Below are 15,067 nucleotides of genomic sequence, written 5' to 3' on the forward strand. Positions count from 1 at the left end.
CCAGGGCAGATGTAGAGCGCTTCAGTGACAGCACGGGGAGAGAAGCTTTAGGAACAAAGAGTAATACAGATGGTTCCCAGACCAGAAAGGTTTGTGTTTGTTTTTCACTAATTTTTCTGTCGTTTTCTAAATCATGATATATGAAAACAATTATTTCCCCTGAAGGAGGAGGATGCTGAAATGTCAAGGGCTCCTTCAGGCTCCACTGTGATAATGAATTATTGGAGAAATAAAAATTTTTTGCTACTTCAGTGAAGAAAGACATTTTGTGACCTTTTGCGGCTTTATGGCGATAATGAATTTTCTGCAGAACTCAGACACTTTCAGTTACTCTATTAAAATAAGAATGCTTGAGGAATGGCTGTGACCTTGACCTTTGAAAAATTAATGGAATACTGATTTTGAAGGAACTGATGAAAATCTAGTTATCTAGACTCTTATTTATTACTGTCACCCCAACAATACCCGTATATATATGATAAATATATATATTTTAAACCAAGCAATGTTCTTCAACCATCTTAACATATCAGTTGAATTATTAACTCCAGATACCAGTCATCTAATCACCCTTCTACATGCTGATTGTATCAGCTTTATACAAAGATGTTCAAGATGAAAGGCTTTACAAGGAAGTAAAGAAACAGTAGCAGGCTGGACTGGGCAAGCTCCAGATCTTGGCTTAGGTCCTAACTCTTTGCTCCTTTCACAGAAGGAGTAGCCATTCAAGAGTTCCACTCACGGAATGTTTCCTTCCAGGAGCAGGACTCTTTCTGTGAGCACAACTCTCCTTCCGTAAACTGGGCAAAAAGCTAAGATCCAAGATACTGTATTCTAATGACATCTGAAGCATAAAATAATCAGGTTTTGCCATGAGCTCCAACTTACCCAATTCCCTTTCTTTTTTAAAGAGACCAATGGTAATTCTAGTTATTACACAATATGTTGCCAAAGCTTAAAATTTTTCCTCCCAATGCTCTCTTTTTCCCCCAAAGAAAGGATTTGGAAAAAAGCAGATTTCATTTCAATGCTTTGTAACATCCTGAAACAAATGTAAGAGAAAAAGGAAATCATTCTTTTCAAAGGCAAAAATATCCCCTCAAGTTTGCGTGGACAGTGTCATTATACAGCTTAGTCACTAGGTGGCACAAGACTTAGGAGTTTCATGTTGCTATCCTGCCTTTGTTAAAAGATATAGAAAGGTTTTTGTCTAGCTTCCAGATTCAGGTGCAGCATTCGTTCAGTAAAATATATATTGTAAATATATGAGTGAATTGAACTGCCTCATACAGAATCAAGACTTGGTTCATCTAACCCACGCCTGTCTACTGTGGCTGGAAATGGTTCTCCAGGGTCCCAGGCAGGGGTCTTCTCTGCTGCCTAAGACTCTTGCAATGGAGACACTTTGAATTAACATGGGAGCTTTTGCATGCAGAGCATGTGCTCTAGCCATACAACTAAACTACAGGTCCTCCCCTCCAGTCTTTTATTTTGTAAAACAAAGAACTACAGTATGTGAACTAATGGAAAAAGGAAATGTGGCTAATTAAATTAATTTTAATTTTCAGTAAAGTATCTAAATACAATATTTTGAAGGAAATGGCTGGTTAGGATGGAAAATATGGGAATTAAATTGGTTATTATAGGACAATGGGCAAGGGAAACTAATGAGGGATATTTATATTTTATTGATATAAAATCTACTTCTTCTTTTTTTCTTCTTAGGGTCTGTTCTTCTACTTGGGCTTTCCTTTCAGTTGCAGAAAGGAAACAAAAACAGTAGGTTCATTGGTTATCTGGCAGACCAACATTAATGGCTGCATTCCACATGGTGGATCACAAGCTGTAGAGGCATAATCTATCTGATTGCCAATTTTAGGGTTGAACCAAACTGCATTTTATTGAAAGCTGCTTCTTTCCAGTAGGACTTCATGTCGAAGTATCTGGATACAGGATAATCTTCCTGGGAGTTTGAGACCAAATGGCCTGTATATATGTTGCAGCCATTATCTTTCTAAGGTTTCTAATTCACCAAGTCAGCAGCAGGAAAAGATCATATCAAAATGATGGGATTTGTTAACACACTTATTTTTTTAAGTTTCAAATAATGTCAGGTGTTAGCTGTGCATGAACATAAAGGGCAAAGCCATTTTTATTCCTTTAGAGAAAGCACACCCACACATTTATGGACCCTCAAAAACAGTACACACCATCTACTTACAATGAGTGTTTGTTCTCTTTATGCAAATTCATATTTTCCCAGTGGTGAAAAGAAGTATGAATGGCACAAATCAATTTGGCTGTGTAATAAGTCAAAAGAATCTTTTTAGCCCTGGTGAAAAATGGGGCCCCTAGGAGTTAACTGTCCCATAATAAAGACAAATTCTTCTGGTGTTCCTTGCAGACGCAATATATAATGTCACTGGAATTCAAAGGTGATTTATTATAAACCAAATATCCACACACCATAAAGTATTACTTAAAAATGATACGGGCAATTCCATCATAAATTATGGCACCAATTCAACAGAGCACAGATACTGTGCAGGTATCCACAAATGTGACATACAATTTTGTAGAACAATGTAGAAAACTTTGCTAGACTGCACAGAGTCCACACTCTGCTAGAAAGGAATACCAGTGAAAGGCAATCATGGATGGCAATGGAGGTTGTTGAAAGTGACAGCGCACCACCAATATTGGAATGTGGCACACCACTGGCACACGGTATAATTCACAAGTCACAGAATCCCACTGCAATCAGGAGAGAACTCTATGCATTTAGTGGTAAGGTTCATAGCACTCACAAATGCCTTCACGGATCAAATAAATCAGCTCACACACCCTGCCATCAACTGCTCAGTCAAACTGAAAGCCAAGCTGTGCATTGAGGCTACGAAACTATGGATAGTTAAAGCTCACTACTATTATTTTTAATCAGGGAGCTTTTAATATTGCACATGTACCTTTAACACTGTTCCTGTGCATATAATAAATTATTATGAATTAAATGAGTGCTGGGTGGTTGTCAGATACATACCAAAGTATGGCTGTTCCATGCAGCTGTTTGTTTCGGCAGTTATTAGTAGAATGCACCAAGTAATGTCCTTACAAATGTCAGATTTTGATTAAATTGGCTCAGACTAAGTGCCTCTTAATTTCTATGCTATGAGTCAATGCCTTCAAGCAAGCACAACCATAACCCAACTACAACCAGTAGGCAAGCAGGCCACTGTATTTCAGTTTTTCCATTTGCAGAATGCATAGGATTTTGAGCAATGGTGAAAGAGCTTTACATTGACATCTCTCTACCTAGCAACACTTAAAAAACCAAACAAAAAAAAAACAAGTTTGGAAGTCAGTCCTTTGAAGCATCTGATAAAACCCTGCCTTTTTCTCTCCAAGATGATAAAAAGAATGTCTGTCTTGCCAAGGTGGTGAATATCTCATGTTTTATTAATGAATGACCATGACAAGTAAGGAAATATATTGACAGACTTTGGCTAACAACCCTTAGTTCCAATTGTTCCATTACTTTCTCTAGGTCATTCAGTTCAGATTCTGAAAAATAACAATTGCCTACAATAGGATATAGAGCTTCAGTGCTGCTATGAGACAGGGCATCTAGCATTGGCTATGTGGTCAGGAATATGTTTGGTTTAGCAGTTAAGGGAATTTTGACACAAAGCCAGTTGGTTTTTAATTCAGCTGAATCACCGAAACTTGATGAAATGCCATAAGACTATCTAAAAGAAAGCAGAGGCTTCACAATGGAAGGGCTGACGTCATCCTCACAGCTGCCAAGCCATCAATAACTTGGAGAGCTGTTTTTAAAGAAACGATGCAAAGTTATAACAAATGTGTATGATATTGTACATTTCGCAATACTTTTCCCAGTGCACATAAGTGCACTTAATTTGAAACATATACCTATTATGTGGTTTTATTCTTTTATATGGCAAATTCAATTAGCATATTCATTAGGGAATTACATGCTTTTTTTATTAAGTGTTCCGTTTGAAATTTCATATGAAATTATTAAGCAGAATGCCAAGAGAATATGCAAAGGTAGGTTATTGATTAAGGGAGGGAAGTGATTTGTGCGTCTCCATACCATGGGTAGGCAAACTAAGGCCTGGGGGCCAGATCTGGCACAATCGCCTTCTAAATCTGGCCCATGGATGGTCCAGGAATCAGCGTGTTCTTACATGAGTAGAATGTGTCCTTTTATTTAAAATGCATCTCTGGGTTATTTGTGGGGCATAGGAATTTGTTCATTTCCTCCCCAAAATATAGTCCGGCCCCCGACAAGGTCTGAAGGGTGGTGGACTTGCCCCCTGCTGAAAAAGTTTGCTGACCCCTGCTCTAGACACTAACTCCTTATTCAGTGCGGCATTGTTGAGTCTCAGGTGGGCTCATGTCCACAAGTGATAGCATGTGTTTCGCATGGCTTATTTCCTCCAGAACTTTGTCCCATTGCATTTTGAAAAGTAGTTTGGCCCAGACTATTGGAGAGAGAAAAGGAGGCTCAACAAACCCTGTTGTACAAACTGATAAGGAGCATGTACGATAACTGCTATTGTGTTTTAAGGCACAAACCAACGGGAAGATCTCCTGCACTAGTTCCACTGAAAGCACTATGCCTTGGCACAGCTCCTCTTCTTTCCCAATGGAGCTCCTACAGGAGAACCTTCCAACTAATTACAGTCTCCTATCATGCTCCAGCAGGTGCCCTTAGGTAATAGGATCCCAATTCAGGAAGGTCCAAGTCTCCTGCCCAAAACACTCACCAAGAAACGATTATATGGGGGCCCAGCAGTGACCAAATAAGCCAAAGTCAAACAGAGGGTATCAGTCCAAGAGGTAACCCAGAGGCAAGGTCAAGCATCAGTCAATACACTAAGGTACAGTCAACACAGCAAGAAAGTGAAACAAGGTTCAGGCACAAGAAGCCAGAGACCTGTGTCTTTTCCAGCACCTTGAAGGTTCAAGAGGGAGCCAGTGTGGTGTACTGATTACCAAGAAGAGTTGCTGTGCTCATTAGGCCTGACACTACTAAGCAGCCCTTGTTTGTTCTAATAAAGAGTTAACTTCACTTACTCTGTGTGACTGATTGCTGACCTGCTCCTGAGAGGCACTTTAGCGGGTCTCTCTGTGGAAGGTCCTTTGAGGGGATCCTCAGTCCTGGTGGTTCCAGGGTGTTTTTTTATGTTCCTGTGGATTTCTCCTGTGAATTTACAGGTTCCTATGCTCCTGAGTCAACAGGGCAGAATGAAGCTGCCATTGTCACGTCTAGTTTGACCCTCAAAAGCAGACATAATGCATAAAGGTCAATATCTCTGAATGCAACATATATCATAGCTGAGCACTTCCCATGTTATTATGTTCTTTCTTGACCTCCCCCCTACTGTTCAGAAATGGGCAGAAACATCAGAGGAAAAGATGTAAGTTATTCCAAGAGAGGTTAGCAACACTTATGCTCAGTAAAATTGTTCCCAGATCTATCATTTTCTGTGGTGAGCTTGATCCTACATGCATTCTATTTGGCGCAAATAATCTTCCTTCCAGAAATCTGCCATTGCAACTGTGGAGGGCAAGTCTGTGTTGAGACAGTGATTTTTGAGTGTCTGTAAAAAAACCTATTGACCTATTCAAGAGCTGTGATGCTCAGACTCATAATCTGAAAATAGGTTCACTATTCTGAGGACTATGACCATGAAGTATGCTTCTAATAGCCTGAGTTGCTCCTAATATGTTTTCCAAAAACAGTCTTTTAAAAAACCTGCTAAATTATTATGGCTAAAATTAGAACAATAAAGTGTGTAATGCAAAGCAACTGGTCCCTTCAATTTTCACCCAAAGCAGCCTTCAAAACTTTCAAACTACTAAACTAAATGCAGCCTACCTGCCATGTATGCGCTCCCAGAAGGGACTTGAGAATGTTGCAATTTTCAGTGCCAGTCTGGGGCTGCAAACAAACGGGGCTGCTATGGTCCTGGCAGGCCACCATACATACATGGTTGATGAGTTGCATTTGACTAGAAAGATTGCAAGTCGAGGAGAAATTTTGAAGGTATAATTATTTTTCAGTTTTAAAATGAGTTCCACAGATATTTTAAAAGGCACAAATTAACCAGAGCATAATGTGTTTTAAAGTGATGTTGCTTCACACACCTTTGTCTCAGTCCAACAGGAGTAAACACTGGCACAGACTGTAGCTGTGCACATATTTCCCTGTACCAAAAAGATTCACCCAGGACAGACTTTGCCCAACACACTCTCAACCATCTGTTTGGTGAGAAGGCAGAATCAAAGCCTCCATTTTCTTTTGCACAGACAGAGGGCCAGTGCAAAAGAACCTGGGGAGCTGCCTTAAACTGTGCCAAACTATTGTTACCTCTGGATCAATATTGCCTCCACTGGCTGGCAGTGACTCTCCAGGATTTCAAACCACGTTCTCCCCCAACCCTACTGAGAGATACTCGGGAATGAACCTAGGACCTTCTGTATGCATAGCCGAGGGTCTGCCACTAAGCTATGGCCCTCACTAGGGCACTGAGATCCAGATGCCATGCACAAAGCTTTTTTCTTTCCTCATGACTGGAGTTCATGAATTTGAGAAGCAGCCATGCTTACCTGGCCTCCTGACATGGGTGTCATGGCAGCTTACTGGAAGAGGTGATACACACAACTGGGAGATCATCACAGTGCAGACGCCCTGGCAGAACCAATCCAGTGCTCCCAGCAATGCATCATCACTGTGCCAGACTAGCCCCTCCTAGTAAGATGGAGCGACACCCATGCTGGCAAACCAGTAAGTGCTGCTGGCCACTCATTGCTTAAGCTCTGTTAGCTTTGCATGCAAGAATTTTCTCAAAGCAGAGTGAACAAATAATGCAGAGAATCCCTATAATAGAAGGCATTGTTGTAAAAGTGTCGAAAAATCCCAGTGAATACAAGTCTTGCTCCTACATTCTCCTGCAGTAAGAAAAAGGTGGAAAGGATGGCCTGGGTAGCAGATGTTGATGCAAGAGAACCTAGAGAATGACAAATGATGTAAGCTGGGTGCATAAATAAAGATGATGCATTTTTGTGACGTTTCACTGGGTTGTTGCTTTTCTTAAGTGTCAAGCGCTGTATGAATGCTATTCATACAGAAACTCTCATTGCCTTGAGATATACTGTACTGCTCAAAATTGGGACAGGGAGGTGTAGGGAAGAAACATCCACACACACACACACCTCATATGCCAAAATGGCTTCTAAGCTGTTTACAACAATGAAATCACTGTCAACTGTCAACTCATCTGGGTTCAACTAGCACCACAGAATATGGATTCCAGAAGAGGAGCTGTGTTAGAAAGTGACATTCATAATGGGAACCAATAGACAGGATTCTTTTGAGAAAAGTTGGAACTGCCAGGATTTGAACCAGCCAGCTCGGAGTAATGACCCAGCCAATAATGGAACTCATGTTGCTTCTGTACAGAGAAGAAGCTGCTTTAGGCAGGTATCAAATCCAAAATTACTGTATAACTTTCGAACTGCTAGGTAGTACGGCTAAACACTTCCTGAAGGCCATTCCTTGTGGCTTGGAACCCATCCCTTTCTTACTCTCAGAGGTAGAAGAGCAACAGCTCATGGTAGAGTGGCCACTTTGTTGAAGAAGGTCTCAGGTTTCATCCCTGGTACCTCTAGGTGGGGCTGGAAGAGATCCCTGCCTGAAATCCTAAAGATCTGCTGACAGTCAATGTAGACAATACTCTGAAGGCACATGATGCAACAACCTAGATGAAGCTAAGAAGATCTGGGTCTGGTCAGGGCAGTGTTGGATTTATGTATAAGCTAAACATGCTACAGCTTAGAGCCCCACTCTCTTGCCCCCCCCAAAAATATACTTCTTCTTAATTGTATTTCAGGGATGCGGGTGGTGCTGTGGTCTAAACCACAGAGCCCAGGGCTTGCCGATCAGAAGGTTCGAATCCCTGCGATGGGGTGAGCTCCCGTTGCTCGGTCCCTGCTCCTGCCAACCTAGCAGTTTGAAAGCACGTCAAAGTGCAAGTAGATAAATAGGTAGCACTCCGGCGGGAAGGTAAACAGCGTTTCCGTGCACTGCTCTGGTTTGCTAGAAGTGGCTTAGTCATGCTGGCCACATGACCCGGAAGCTGTACGTCGGCTCCCTCGGCTAGTCGGTGACCAGAGTCATCCGCGACTGGACCTAACGGTCAGGGGTCCCTTTACCTTTGATTGTATTTCACTATTAATATACCTCTTCTTAATTGTATTTCAGTTCAACAATTACTTTGATAAATTACGTATTTTGTTATGTGCAAATGGCTTTAGATACCTATTAGGTCCATAAATTACTATATAACATATATTCAACACAAAAAACAGCAACAATTTGTTGTTGACAGCTGGACATATAAAGGGCCCCATTACCTTCAGTAGCTTAGGACTGCTTACAAACTCTATAGATGCTACCTTGCATTCTACAGAAGGAGGTGAAGGTGGGATATAAATATAATACACAAAACATGGGGGGGGGGACAGGTCACAAATGACTCATTTGCAGCTTTTGTCAAGGAACCAGCCAGCAATAAATCACATGGAGTATGTGAGGTTAATTCTTTATTAGAAGAAACAAGGCTTGCTCGGGGAGCCAGGCCTAATGAGCACACTAACACTTCTCAGTAAGTCTTGCCTACCAAGGCAGTTGTGGAGGCTGAAGATCCCCACCTTCCCACAGCTGTCTAAAAACCTCCTCTAGGTCCTTCCCAAACAATCTGAGACTCTCTATATGAGTCTGTCTCTGCTCCTCCCTCTTCATACCTCTTCTGGTTCTGGGAGACCAGGGGAGAAGGGAATTTGTCACAGCAAGAGTGGGAGATACCTTGGCTTCTTCACCAGTCTGACTCATCTCTGCCTCTTGGCCTCTCTCTTCTTCTGCTCCAGCTTCTGCACTTCTCTTTGCCACAGACTGTCCCTGCTCACTAAACCCTTTTATCTGTTCAGCTTCCGATACCTCCTCTTCCCAGGCTTCTCCCTCTGACCACTCATCATTGTCCCACCACCAACCCCTGGCTCTGAGCCTCCTTCCCTTGGGGGTTCCCCAGCTGGTGCCTCCCACCATTCCTCTGGGTCTAGCCAGCCTATGACATCTGTGTCAGTTTTCTTGGAACAGCAGCTGTCACCTGCACCAAACTATTTAAGGCAGCCGTTGCAAAACACAGCCTCCAAAGAACCCAGAGAAGGCCCCATACAGCCAAGGGAAGTTGTGCAGCATGTGGCTTCCAGGCCATGCAGAGTGTGCCAGCAAGTCCCACCTGGCAAAACTTCATAAAACTTTACGCAGAACTAGAAGGGCTAAAATGCATGCTTGGAGGCTGTATGACTTAGGAGGATGTATGCTTTTTGTCCTGACCCTGAGCCACGCTTCATTTTATTTCTGCCTTCTCTCCTCTCCCTCTCCTACTCTCTCGCACACACATGCAGAACTGCTTGTCCCCTGTGCCACTTGTCTTCAATTGCTACAGGCAAAAGGGCAGCAAAGAACGCGAAGCCCAGGCTCCCACAGAGTGCAACCCCAGTCCACTCTTTTGCTTCCTCGACTTTCAACTTGGCGGGGGGGTGGGGGAGCCTGAAAGGGACCGTGCAAAGCCGCAGGCAGAGTCACAAAGCCTGGGGAGAACCACGCGAGGAGGGCTGCCATCTGTGGTTTTGGACACCCCTTTGTTATTACATAGTAATTTCATTAAGGAACTTAGAGAGAGTGTAAAAAGGATATGTTCCAATGAAAATCTTCTTAAACAATCCCCACATTGAAAAGCTTAGTCTCTGGCAAAATAACAAAAAGGAAAAGGGGGGAAAAATAGCTGGGCAGAGTTGTAAAACAGACAGTGTTTAAGCAGAGAAGCAGAATTGGCAAAGCTTCTCATCTCTCATGATTACAGCATGAAAGCAGCCATGGGACTTGGAACTTCACAGCCACGTAGGAACTAGAGCCCCCCTCCTTTCTCTCTATCTGCTAGGTTAACAAGAGAGCTTTATTGTACAAGAAAACGGCATGTGCATGTATATCCCCAACTATCAGAAGATAACCGCCACTTTTCAGGGCTGGGGGCATTTTGGTCCTTGGCATGGTGCCTCACTATGTACCTGGAGCATGTGGTTATCTGTCAACAGCTCTACACTCTGGGCTGCATTATGATTTACATATGAGCAACTTTGGAGCACGAGAGAACGCAACAGACTCTGGGAATGATTTAGAGTGTAGTTAACCGTGCTCTGAAGATGAGATCACTGCAACACTTTATGGCATAGTGGCAGAATGGCTGGTGTCCAGCCCGATTTAAATTCTTCACCCAGAGAGAAAAATAAAAACTACATTGATAGGGGAACCCTCAGCCCCCCAACTGGGCCTCAAGGACCAGCCCAAAAGTTCCAGGAATTAATAATGGTAGACTTACATGGAGACGGATCCACAAAAATCGGGTCTATGTTATGAAGCAGCTCCGTTCTGGGGGAAGGTTCGCCTTCACTAGAATAAAGTTTATTAGGAAAGGCATTAAATTTCTTTCTACAGTTTAACAGAATCCCAGCCCAGCTATTTCAATCATTCCTTTTGCGATTCTCTCAAGAAAAAAGGAAGTCTGTTAACTAATTAAGTGTGCAAAGCTGCTCAGAAATTTAAACAGGATATTGTTTGTCCTGTACCAAAACCAAGCCAGAAGAAGAAAAGAAGAATTGGGAGCACACTTTCCTTTGAAGCTCTGCCTCCTGGTTTCATGGTTACCATCACATGATTGACAAGTGGGTGGCCCTTCCCATCTAAGAAAGTGATCCGTGGTGGTGGGGAGTTCAGGCTGGATTCAGTTCCCCAACCCTGAACTAAGTTACACACAGAGTAATCAGGAGCCCAATTAATTTTAGTTATGCATTTCAGGAATGCGTACATTGGCGAAATCCAACATTGGGGAAGTGGGCTTTTATTCAGCCATCAGGACTTCGCTTTTTCCTTTCTCCTCCCCACCCTGCAGGTCCTGTGGCCCCACCAAATCTGCTGAAGAGAGCCAATCAACCAGAGAAGATTTGGGGTGCATAAGGAGGGTGAAGGAGGGGAAGAGGAAGTCTCATTGCACAAGTGGAAGTCTGTTCTGCTTGCACATGGCCACTATTAGATGTTACACAAGGCTTTTCTTCACACAAAGTGGAAACTCAAAGGATTTGCATTAATGGGTTAGTCATACAGAGAGCAGAACTACTGAAATTAATGGGCATGACTAACATAAACTGGTCTACTCTGAGTGGAAAAAGGGACACGGGTGGCGCTGTGGTCTAAACCACAGAGCCTAGGGCTTGCCAATCAGAAGGTCAGTGGTTCGAATCCCTGCAACAGGGTGAGCTCCCATTGCTCGGTCCCTGCTCCTGCCAACCTAGCAGTTCGAAAGTACGCCAAAGTGCAAGTAGATAAACAGATACTGCTCCGGTAGGAAGGTAAACGACATTTCCGTGCGCTGCTCTGGTTCACCAGAAGCGGCTTAGTCATGTTGGCCACATGACCCGGAAGCTGTATGCTGGCTCACTCGGCCAGTGAAGCGAGATGAGCACCGCAATCCCAGAGTCGTCTGTGACTGGACCTAATGGTCAGGGGTCGCTTTACCTTTTTATTCTGAGTGGAACTTAGTTCAGAGAAGGGGAACTGAGCCAGACCGAACTTTCCACCACCAACTTCCCACTTGGATAGATGTACAGGTCCACCTAGCAGTCAATAGTCCAATGTAAATATGAGGCCAGAAGGCAGAACATCAACGGAAAGTCCACTCCCAATTCTTCCTTTACGTATGTGGTTTGATTTCAAGTCATGCCTACAAACAAAAACTGTTCCTTTGAAGGAGTGGCTTGAGCTATGGCTTTGCAGATCCTTTGCAGCTGTGTCTTGAAATCAAGCCAGGGCTGCAAAGAACAACATTCTTTTTAGCTACCCAATAGTTATAAAACACAGTAAGTCAATGCAAGATATTTAGAAAACATTTACCACACAATAAAACAAGAAGACATAAAACTAGCAATAAAAATAATGTAAAACAAAATGGTTTTCACTTGCTTTCTGAGGGTGATACCCAATGTTAATCATATTCAGAGTAGACTCATTTAAAATCATGGGAACTGGCTAAGCTGACAGAGAGGATACATGAGAGATACAACATGGATTTCAAAAAGAAGTGGGAACCATTTATAAACTATATAAAAAGACAGTATAAAGATTTGGACCCATTGGCACGTTTTGACTAAACTTTCCCAACTATATAAGAGGCAAAACCAGCAGGGTATAGAATTTGTTTAATAAATCAATACAGAAATATTGGGGAAGCCAAAGAGGGGGGAGGGGAGAAATATGGATATATAAATTGTTCAATTAAGATTTGTGGAAAATTTGTTGTTACAATTTGAAAATTCAATAAAAAATTTTATGTTGTTGTTTAGTCGTTTAGTCGTGTCTGACTCTTCGTGACCCCACGGACCAGAGCACGCCAGGCACTCCTGTCTTCCACTTCCTCCCACAGTTTGGTCAGACTCATGTTTGTAGCTTCGAGAACACTGTCCAACCATCTCGTCGTCTGCCGTCCCCTTCTCCTTGTGCCCTCCATCTTTCCCAACATCAGGGTCTTTTCCAGGGAGTCTTCTCTTCTCATGAGGTGGCCAAAGTATTGGAGCCTTAGCTCCATGATCTGTCCTTCCAGTGAGCACTCAGGGCTGATTTCCATAAGAATGGATAGGTTTGATCTTCTTGCAGTCCATGGGACTCTCAAGAGTCTCCTCCAGCACCATAATTCAAAAGCATCAATTCTTCGGCGATCAGCCTTCTTTATGGTCCAGCTCTCACTTCCATACATCACTACTGGGAAAACCATGGCTTTAACTATACGGACCTTTGTTAGCAAGGTGATGTCTCTGCTTTTTAAGATGCTGTCTAGGTGTGCCATCACCTTTCTCCCAAGGAGCAGGCGTCTTTTAATTTCGTGACTGCTGTCACCATCTGCAGTGATCATGGAGCCCAAGAAAGTAAAATCTCTCACTGCCTCCATTTCTTCCCCTTCTATTTGCCAGGAGGTGATGGGCCCAGTGGCCATGATCTTCATTTTTTTGATGCTGAGCTTCAGACCATATTTTGCGCTCTCCTCTTTCACCCTCATTAAAAGGTTCTTTAATTCCTCTTCACTTTCTGCCATCAAGGTTGTGTCATCTGCATATCTGAGGTTGTTGATATTTCTTCCGGCAATTTTAATTCTGGCTTGGGATTCATCCAGCCCAGCCTTTTGCATCATGAATTCTGCATATAAGTTAAATAAGCAGGGAGACAATATACAGCCTTGCCGTACTCCTTTCCCAATTTTGAACCAATCAGTTGTCCCATATCCAGTTCTAACTGTAGCTTCTTATCCCACATAGAGATTTCTCAGGAGACAGATGAGGTGATCAGGCACTCCCATTTCTTTAAGAACTTGCCATAGTTTGCTGTGGTCGACACAGTCAAAGGCTTTTGCATAGTCAATGAAGCAGAAGTAGATGTCTTTCTGGAACTCTCTAGCTTTCTCCACAATCCAGTGCATGTTTGCAATTTGGTCTCTGGTTCCTCTGCCCCTTCGAAATCCAGCTTGCACTTCTGGGAGTTCTCGGTCCACATACTGCCTGAGCCTTCCTTGTAGAATTTTAAGCATAACCTTGCTAGCGTGTGAAACGAGTGCAATTGTACAGTAGTTGGAGCATTCTTTGGCACTGCCCTTCTTTGGGATTGGGGCGTAGACTGATCTTCTCCAATCCTCTGGCCACTGCTGAGTTTTCCAAATTTGCTGGCATATTGAGTGTAGCACCTTAACAGCATCATCTTTTAAAATTTTAAATAGTTCAGCTGGAATATCATCACTTCCACTGGCCTTGTTATTAGCAGTGCTTTCTAAGGCCCATTTGACTTCACTCTCCAGGATGTCTGGCTCAAGATCAGCAACCACACTACCTGGGGTATACGAGACATCCATTTCTTTCTGGTATAGTTCCTCTGTGTATTCTTGCCACCTCTTCTTGATGTCTTCTGCTTCTGTTAGGTCCTTTCCACTTTTGTCTTTTATTATGGTAATCTTTGTACAAAATGTTCCTTTCATATCTCCAGTTTTCTTGAACAGATCTCTGGTTTTTCCCATTCTATTGTTTTCCTCTATTACTTTGCATTGCTCGTTTAAGAAGGCCTTCTTGTCTCTTCTTGCTATTTTTTGGAAATCTGCATTCAATTTCCTGTATCCTTCACTATCTCCCTCGCTTGCTTGCCTTCTCTCCCCCACTATTTGTAAGGCCTCGTTGGACAGCCACTTTGCTTTCTTGCATTTCCTTTTCATTGGGATGGTTTTAGTTGCTGCCTCCTGTATAATGTTACGAGCCTCCATCCATAGTTCTTCAGGCACTCTGTCCACCAAATCTAAATCCTTAAACCTGTTCCTCACTTCCACTGTGTATTCATAAGGGATTTGACTTAGATTGTATCTTACCGGCCCAGTGGTTTTTCCTACTTTCTTCAGTTTAAGCTTGAATTTTGCTATAAGAAGCTGATGATCTGAGCCACAGTCAGCTCCAGGTCTTGTTTTTGCTGACTGTATAGAGCTTCTCCATCTTTGGCTGCAGAGAATTTAATCAATCTGATTTCGATGCTGCCCATCTGGTGATGTCCATGTGTAGAGTCGTCTCTTGTGTTGTTGGAAAAGAGTGTTTGTGATGACCAGCTTGTTCTCTTGGCAGAACTCTATTAGCCTTTGCCCTGCTTCATTTTGAACTCCAAGGCCAAACTTGCCAGTTGTTCCTTTTATCTCTTGACTCCCTACTTTAGCATTCCAATCCCCTATGATGAGAAGAACATCCTTCTTTGGTGTCATTTCTATAAGGTGTTGTAAGTCTTCATAGAATTGGTCAATTTCAGTTTCTTCAGCACCAGTGGTTGGTGCATAAACTTGGATTACAGTGATGTTAAAAAGTCTGCCTTGGATTCATATCGAGATCATTCTATCATTTTTGAGAT

The 15,067-nt window shown here is 42.7% G+C and overlaps 1 protein-coding gene across 1 annotated transcript in view; it reads right to left on the bottom strand.

Moving 5' to 3' along the window:
* The window catches only part of ARSB (arylsulfatase B), a 74,235-nt gene that overhangs the window by 23,874 nt on the left and 35,294 nt on the right, over positions 1-15,067 (bottom strand). Inside the window, exon 6 of the mRNA XM_083703596.1 lies at positions 10,470-10,540. Coding sequence (XP_083559722.1) covers positions 10,470-10,540 — 71 coding nt within the window. The remainder of the gene's footprint in view (positions 1-10,469; positions 10,541-15,067) is intronic.

Source organism: Podarcis gaigeae (assembly GCF_964106915.1).
Source record: "Podarcis gaigeae genome assembly, chromosome: 11".
In the NCBI taxonomy this organism is placed as follows: Eukaryota; Metazoa; Chordata; class Lepidosauria; order Squamata; family Lacertidae; genus Podarcis; species Podarcis gaigeae.